The following is a 7,948-nucleotide window of genomic DNA, read 5'->3' on the forward strand; positions in this document are numbered from 1 at the left end:
GGATTGGACAATAGACAGGCTTGGACCTTTCTTGGGACTAACCTCAGCTTTCTTGTAGACAGGATTCAGGATCTGTAACTAGAGTCCTCATTGTTTTCTCTAGTGTAGGACTAGTAGGTAGACCACATTGGATTACTGAAAAAGATGTTGAGTTATTGGAAAGGGTAACTAAAATTATTTTAAAAGTATGGAAGAGACAAAAAATTTAAAATAATATTTAAAAAGTAGTACATAATTTACAAAGTATAAACGGATGCTTCTTGACTTATAATTGGGTTACATCCTGATAAAGCCATTGTAAGTTGAAAACACTGTTAATCAAAAATGCATTTAACCCACCTAACCTACTGAACATCACAGCTCAGCCTAGCCACCTTCAGCGTGCTCAAAACACTTACATTAGTCTATAATTGGGCAGAATCATCTAACACAAAGCCTATTTTACAACAAAGTATTGAATATCTCATGTAATTTATTGAATACTATACTGAAAGTGAAAAACAAAATGGTTGTGTGGGTATTTCAAGTACAGTTTCTACTGAATGGATATCACTTTTATACCACTGTAAATTTGAAAAATCATAATTCAAACCATTGCAAGTTCGGAACTGTCAGTATATACATCTTGGTGATTTGTTTGTTTTGTTTTTGTTTTGGGTATGTGTGTGTTGGTGTTTTTAACCTAGCATCCATGAAGAAGGTAAAATCCCTCCGTGATCCTTCTGCCAAAATGTCGAAATCAGACCCTGACAAACTGGCCACCGTCCGAATAACAGACAGCCCAGAGGAGATAGTGCAGAAATTCCGCAAGGCTGTGACGGACTTCACCTCGGAGGTCACCTATGACCCGGCTGGCCGCGCTGGCGTGTCCAACATGGTGGCAGTGCACGCCGCGGTGACGGGGCTCTCGGTGGAGGAAGTGGTGCGCCGCAGCGCGGGCATGGACACTGCTCACTACAAGCTGGCCGTGGCAGATGCTGTGATTGAGAAGTTTGCCCCAATTAAGCGTGAAATTGAAAAACTGAAGCTGGACAAGGACCATTTAGAGAAAGTTTTACAAATTGGATCAGCAAAAGCCAAAGAATTAGCATACCCTGTATGCCAGGAGGTGAAGAAATTGGTAGGTTTTCTATAGGAAGTTTCAACGAATCACAGTAAGGCTTTTGTGCCTTGCACTCCATGCATTCTGATAACGGCAGCTTTCCTCACAAGAAAAAGTTATAGTTTTGGGACATTTAATTTGGTATAGCTGATTATTGGCTTTATTTGATGAATATTGCTTTGTAGCTTTGAAATACGACAGTGTTCCAAACCCCATCAACAAAATGCTGTGAACAACAACAAAAATAAATAAATAAATAAAGAAGGCATAGCTGTCTGAATCCCCAATTATTGAGGCACACTCCTTGGCCTACACAAATGTGATTGAGGTAAGGAGTAATTTGGGAAATGGAGTGTCATTTGTGCTTCTTTCTGGAGTACTTAGTGTAACAGATGCACACTTTATCTACTTCAACCCTTTTATAAAGCAATATATAGAGTTCTTAGATGTTTAATCCTTGAGATGCCATTTGATCAGATGCTAATTTGTATTCAGATCTCATAAAAACAAGTCCATTCTTATAGTTTGTTTGTCACTGAGATGGTGCCTGATTTAATTATATTTAAGTTGATTAACTTGTTTTCCAAGAGATGACATCAACTGTTCCAGCAATAATTTGTTTTTTAATTCAGAGATATGGGATATGATCTTCTAAGGAGGTTGCATTATTTTGACTTGATTTATTTACTGTACAAGAGCCCAAGTCCCTGAATTATATTCTTAATAAGTACTTTCTTGCATTCATTTCAATTTAGTCTCACCAACCCCCTATGAATTAGGAGAATTAGTGTCATTTTACACATGAGGAAAGTGAGGCTGAGAGAATCCAATTAGCTTGTACGATATCACTCCATAAGAGAAGCAAATCTGAGAGTAAAACTCTTACCCCTTATTCTTAAGAATAGTGCTTGTTTCATCAGTACCAAAAAATAAAAATGCTGAAAGGTAGCATTTTTTAGACTCTCAACATTCTGATTTTGAAGGTGGGTATTGGAACGACTGATGACGTTTATATCATCAATTCAGCCAATAGATGTGAACTTAAAATCTGGATTCAGACAACCGTGGTCACATTTCCCCATCACAATCCCCAAGGCAGGTCCCAAGTTCTCTCCTCTATGCTTTTTGCAGAAACACTTTGAAATAGGTTCTGCCAGTCTACAACAGCAGTGAAGACTGATAAATCAGATATTCCCAATGACTGACAGCTTCTCATCTTGCCTCTACCTCAGTTAAGTAATGTCACCCTAAAAGCTAGCTTTTCTGCACTTCTATTTCTGACACTTGAAAATGAAAATGATAATCCTGACTTATACAACAAGACCTGTTAGGAATATCGATTTTGTAACAGAAATTGCTTATAAGTTTTTTGTCAGTAAGGACCATGATCACCATTTGTACATACCTAACTAGGTTGTTGAGCAAAGCATTTTTGCTCATGTTTCTTAAGGAAGTAGAGTGGTCCTCGTGTCAGAACACATGTAAATCCACAAAACACCACATCTCAGAATCCAAATTAAAAGATCCTTTTTAGGATTCTTGGAGCTAGCCTGGATCATGGGAAAAGGAAACATTTTGCCTTTTGTATCTTATATTGGAATGGGATGTCTATAAATCCTAGAACCTCTTTGAGCATATTTCTTACTAGCCTCTTTTTTTTCCCCTTTAAAGGAAACTTTGAAAGGATTATGAATACTGGAAAATGACAAAATTAAAGGTAGATCTATTTGCCTTTTGTATCTTATATTGGAATGGGATGTCTATAAATCCTAGAACCTCTTTGAGCTATTTCTTACAGGCCTCTTTTTTTCCCCTTTAAAGGAAACTTTGAAAGGATTATGAATACTGGAAAATGACAAAACTAAAGGTAGATCTATCAAGCCAATTATCTGTTTATCTGTTTGTGTGGTTTTTTACCCCCTTGCAATACCTTTCCTCCAAAAAACTAAGGCACTATGGAAAGAATCTCAGAGGAGAAAAACAAATAACTTGTGATAACTTCCAGGGACCAAAGTCTATGCATTGGTGAGGGTGGACTTGTTTGCAACCTGTTGTGTTTTTTTTTAAGTGACCGAACTGTTCAGATCCAAACTTGGCCCATATTTATTAAGAGAATCTTGCCTGGTTAATCAGTATTAATCAGGATTCTTCAGAGAAACAGAACCAATAGGATATATATCTGTATATTAGAGGATTTATTATGGGGATTAGCTCACCCAATTATGAACGCTGAGAAGTTCCATGATAGGCTATGTGCAAGCTGGACCCATGAGAGATGATGGTGTGATGCAGTCCAAGTCCTCAGGCTGGAGAACCAGGGGAACCAATGACATAACTGTCAGTCCAAGGCTGAAGGCTTGAGAACCTGGGGGCCACTGTAAGTCCCAGAGTCTGAAGGCCTGAGAACCAGGAGCTCTGATGTCCTAGGGCAGGAGAAGGTGAAGTCCCAGCTCTAGAAGACAGCAAATTAGCCCTTCCTCTGTCTTTTTGTTCTAGTCAGTCCCTCAGCTGATTGGATGTCAGCCCACATTGATGAGGGTGTATCTCCTTTATTGAGTCTACTGATTGAAAGGCCAATCTCTTCCAGAAACACCCTCACACACACACCCAGAGTAATGCTTTACCAGCTATCTGGATATCCCTTAACTCAGTCAAGTTGACATAAAATTATCCATCACAGCCGAGTGCAGTGCCTTACATCTGTAATCCCAGCACTTTGGGAGGCTGAGGCGGGTGGATCATGAGGTCAGGAGATCGAGACCATCCTGGCTAACACGGTGAAAACCTCGTCTCTACTAAAAATACAAAAAAAAAAAAAAAATTAGCCGAGCGTGGTGGGGGGTGCCGAGATCGCGCCACTGCACTCCAGCCTGGGCGACAGAGCGAGACTCCGTCTCAAAAAAAAAAAAAAAAAAAAAAAAAAAATTATCCATCACACCTAGTGATCTCAGGAAGTTGATTAAAGAGCCAAGCATAGAATCTAGATCTATTTTCACATCCCTTCCACCTATCGTTTACAGGACCTTCACAATCTTTCTAATGGACATGAAAAATTGGAGAGAAACTTAATTTTTATTTTTTCCTGTATGTTTTGTAGAAAGTTGAAATGGTAAAAAAATATTTCAGATGGTAATAATCATGGTCGTGTAACTTGGTGCTCTGAAACCCTGCTTCAAACCCACTTTGACACAACACAGTGGGGGTGTCTTGCCCCTTGTAGGTGACTCATAAACATTTATCAAAAGTACATGTCAGAAAATGGGCTAAAGATTTCTAATAAAGCTGAATTTTTTTTTTGCAAAAGCCCTCCTGATGTACACCATCAAGATGCTTATAATAACACTATTGAGTTCTCATTGTTTATCAGGCACCACACTAAATGCTTATAACAGTGTTTTTCCAAGTGTGGTCCCCAGACTGGCAACATGAGCATCACCTGGGAACTCATTAGGAATGCAGATTATCTGACTCTACCTCAGACCTATTGAATAAAAAACCTGGAGGATGAACCCAGCAATTGGTGTCTTCGCCTTCCAGGTGATACTGATGCATGCTGAACTTTGAGAACCATCGCTTTATTTGCATTCTCTAATTTAATCTATAAGCCAATAAAGTAGATACTGTTATCAACCTCAGATTGTGAAAGTTGAAACTGAGGAGGCATGGGAGGCTGAGTTACTTGCTTAAAGTAGTTCAGCTTCTAAAGGGAAGATTGTGGTTTCAAATCCAGGTCACCTAATCCAGAGCCACACTAGGCCAACAGTGACCTGTATAGGTCTTTTGGTATGTATGGGGGCAACAGTGTCCAATATAGTATGTGTCCATTTAAACTGAAATAATTAAATTTTAAAAACTGCTTCCTTAGCAGCACTTTCAAGTGCCCCATGGCTTCATGTAGTTTATGCTTACCATAGTGAATAAATACAGATGGAGAACACTTCTGTCATAGAACCATCTATGGATACTGCTTCTTCAGTATTCCGTTTACTGGTTTTGCTTAATAATAGGTCAAATATTTAAAGTTCAGGACTCTTCCTAGAGAGTTATTCAACTGGGCAATTCACGAAGATAGTAAAAGCATTACTTGAGAATGACCATATAGTTTGCCAAAGAATATTAAATAATAAGAGCTATTCCAATATGTATTATATACTTGCCATATGCTGAGCACTTTATAAGTGTATTTATGTTCAATATCTTATTTCATGTTTATGTCAGCTCTATAAGATAGGAACTATTAATACCAGTTTTTAAAGTAACAGTCAGCAACTTGCCAAAAGTAACATATTTATTATGAGTCTCTAGCTTCTCCTAATTAAGAATGAAGAAATATCCCTTAACTATTATGCCCAAGGGAGTAGTCTGCCGCTTTTCATTGAGTCTAGAATCTTCTCCAAGTACTTGTGATACTCTCTTGTGTGTCCCATGATATTTTTACCCTCACTTCTCCCTCCTTGCCTCCTTTCCCCCTCCCCTCTCCTTACTTTAATGCTGTTATAATTATTCCCCGAAAAGTTCTTCATTTGTACACAGAGCAGTCTTTAGTTTGCTTTCAAATGCAGCCTTTGATTTCTTTCAGTTCACCCTGTCAAGTGCTATGTGCCCCTGTTACAAGTTAAAGGAAATAATTGTGCATGTGAAATTCTTGGTCTCTTTCTCTTTAACACAGGACTCTGTCTGTGTTCTCATTGACTGTGTGTCCTCCCTATGTGATCAACATTCTCTTTTCAGTCTGTCGACTGGGTGCATCTTTTGAAATGTTTTGGCTGGGAAGAGTCAATCCCTCCCTGAGACTGAGCTGAAAACAAATTGCCTATCACTAGCACTTAACACTTTCAAACCACCCCCTTTAAGAAGAACAACCTGGAGGCTTTACTGTTAGTCATTTTAAGTCCTCATATGTTAACTCTCAAGAATTCTGTTATATTGGCCAGGCAGGGATTCTCTTCTTTCTCTAGGAAGGAAACTGGGTTTCAGAGCTATAGTGACTTTATCCTTAGATAGGTAATTCAACATTATGACAAATTTTTGGGTAGGCACTGAGGAAATGCAATATGATTACAGTTTAGAGGAAGACACACAGAGATACCAGCTAGCAACTGCTGGGTGTGCCTGGGAATGAGTAATTCACAAGAATGTTCAAGGAAGGAATATGATTGATATAGGACAGGAGACAGGGCTTTTCGATAAAAAAGTAGGGCACAGAAACATGAGCGCATTTAGGGAAAAGCAAATTCATACAATATGTGGACAAAATTAGATGGAAATATTAAGTTGAGTCATATGAAATTATAATATTTGATTATTATTTTTTACCCAAAACACTGGCAGTTCCATGTGGATTCACCTAATATACTCAGTGAACAAGCATTTGTGGAGTGCCTGTTTTGCAGGTACAGTCCAAGCACCAAGAATTAGAAATGACACACAGTCTCTACCCTCAGGCTCCTTGTCTATGTGGAGATGGACATGGAAAGCCAGTGAGAGGTCGAATAGGAATTATAACCAAAGTCTTCTGAGTCTTGTCCCTCTCCTGTGCATTAGCTGTGGCATTTACTCTTAATTATTTGGAATGTGACCTCTAGATGTCACAATCACTTAGTAGTCCTTGAATAAATAAAATATTTAATATTTGATATAACCATGTTGGCTCTATGGAATGCAAACTCATTTTATAATACGCCCTCCTCACTTCTACCCACCTATGCACATAGTAAAGCAGGCCTATAGTCATCCTTTTCTTCTAAGTGTTTCTAAAAATCAAATGATGTGACTTTATATGACTCTAAGATAAAATGGTCTGATTTTACAGATTTCCCTTTTTGTGAGTAATATAAAAATACAGGCTCTTCCTGGGAAGACAGCCATGTCTCATTTCCTATCTGTAAATGCAGTGCTGAAGAAGTGCTACGTGCTTGGCCTTTACCACCAGATCTCCCCACACCAGCCTGTTCTGTAGGGAAACCCATTGAGAACAATAGTAAATAGGTTGTTCAGCGAGTTCCCTGAATTTGCAGTAGCCTCCCCCAAAAAGAGGCTTCTGTAACTATATTTTTGGTTTTAATGAGCGACTGTGTGGCTTATTCAGACATGACTGTGGGAACCAGCCCTGGGGAGAGAAGCGTTCCCGCCATGAACCAGACGGCTAGTGAGCAGGAAAGGTGTTGTTCCTCAGCAATATTCCAGAAGAAAGTTCCTGAACTGAAGGAGGAGGTGAGTACTCATGAGGATGAAGGCCACAAAATTATTTTATTATAGTTTCCTCTCTGGGGCCCCTTATAGAAAAATTAACAAATAGAATTTCTGAGGTTGCTGATTCCTCAGTAAATTACTATTATTTCATTTTTTCTGTGCCTTCCTTTTCTACTTGCTGTTTTCTAGTCATCTTTAAAGCTCCTCAAACTCAGCACAAAAACAAAGAATTCCCTGGTGATTAGTGTGCATCCACATTTATGCATAATGGTCATTTGCTTTTGCCTCTGGGGCATCCTGAATTCATCTCCTCCCCCTTCCCTGTATCTAGGTTGATGCCCAATTCAGCTACTGCTGCCGTTTCTCTTATCTATTGCTTTTTCTGCTTTTTGCTAAAGAAACAAAACAAACCCCTTCCTGAGCCCTTTTCAACTTTGGCACTCTTCTAGCTTGGTGCTTCAGAACTCCTGCCCATGCTGTTGTTGCTGTTTGTCACGTGTAAAATGTTCCTGTCAAGCTTTTCCCTGCCTCCTATGTAGGTTACATTACTCTCTTCCATGGTCTCCCTTGATGTCTAACACCACACACTTATATTGTAAATGAGTGTCTCTTGTGCTCTTCCTCTCCTCCTGCTATTCTGCAAAACCTACCACC

General features: G+C 39.1%; 1 protein-coding gene across 11 annotated transcripts in view; it reads left to right on the top strand.

Annotated features, from left to right (window-relative positions):
- LOC105479087 (tryptophanyl tRNA synthetase 2, mitochondrial) overlaps nucleotides 1-7,315 on the top strand; it is a 125,340-nt gene extending 118,025 nt beyond the window's left edge. For 6 of the 11 annotated variants that reach the window (XR_011617584.1, XR_011617586.1, XR_011617578.1 and 3 more), the window contains 3 exons: nucleotides 687-1,120; nucleotides 2,774-2,969; nucleotides 7,191-7,315. Coding sequence is in view for 5 of the 11 variants with exons in the window: in XM_011736887.3 (XP_011735189.1) it covers nucleotides 687-1,120; nucleotides 2,774-2,794 (455 nt within the window). In the remaining 6 variants the exon portion in view is untranslated. The other 5 variants (XM_071086924.1, XM_011736889.3, XM_011736888.3 and 2 more) reach the window with 3 other exon arrangements.
- The last annotated feature ends 633 nt before the right edge of the window (nucleotides 7,316-7,948 follow it).

This window comes from Macaca nemestrina, chromosome 1 (genome assembly GCF_043159975.1).
Source record: "Macaca nemestrina isolate mMacNem1 chromosome 1, mMacNem.hap1, whole genome shotgun sequence".
Classification (NCBI taxonomy): Eukaryota; Metazoa; Chordata; class Mammalia; order Primates; family Cercopithecidae; genus Macaca; species Macaca nemestrina.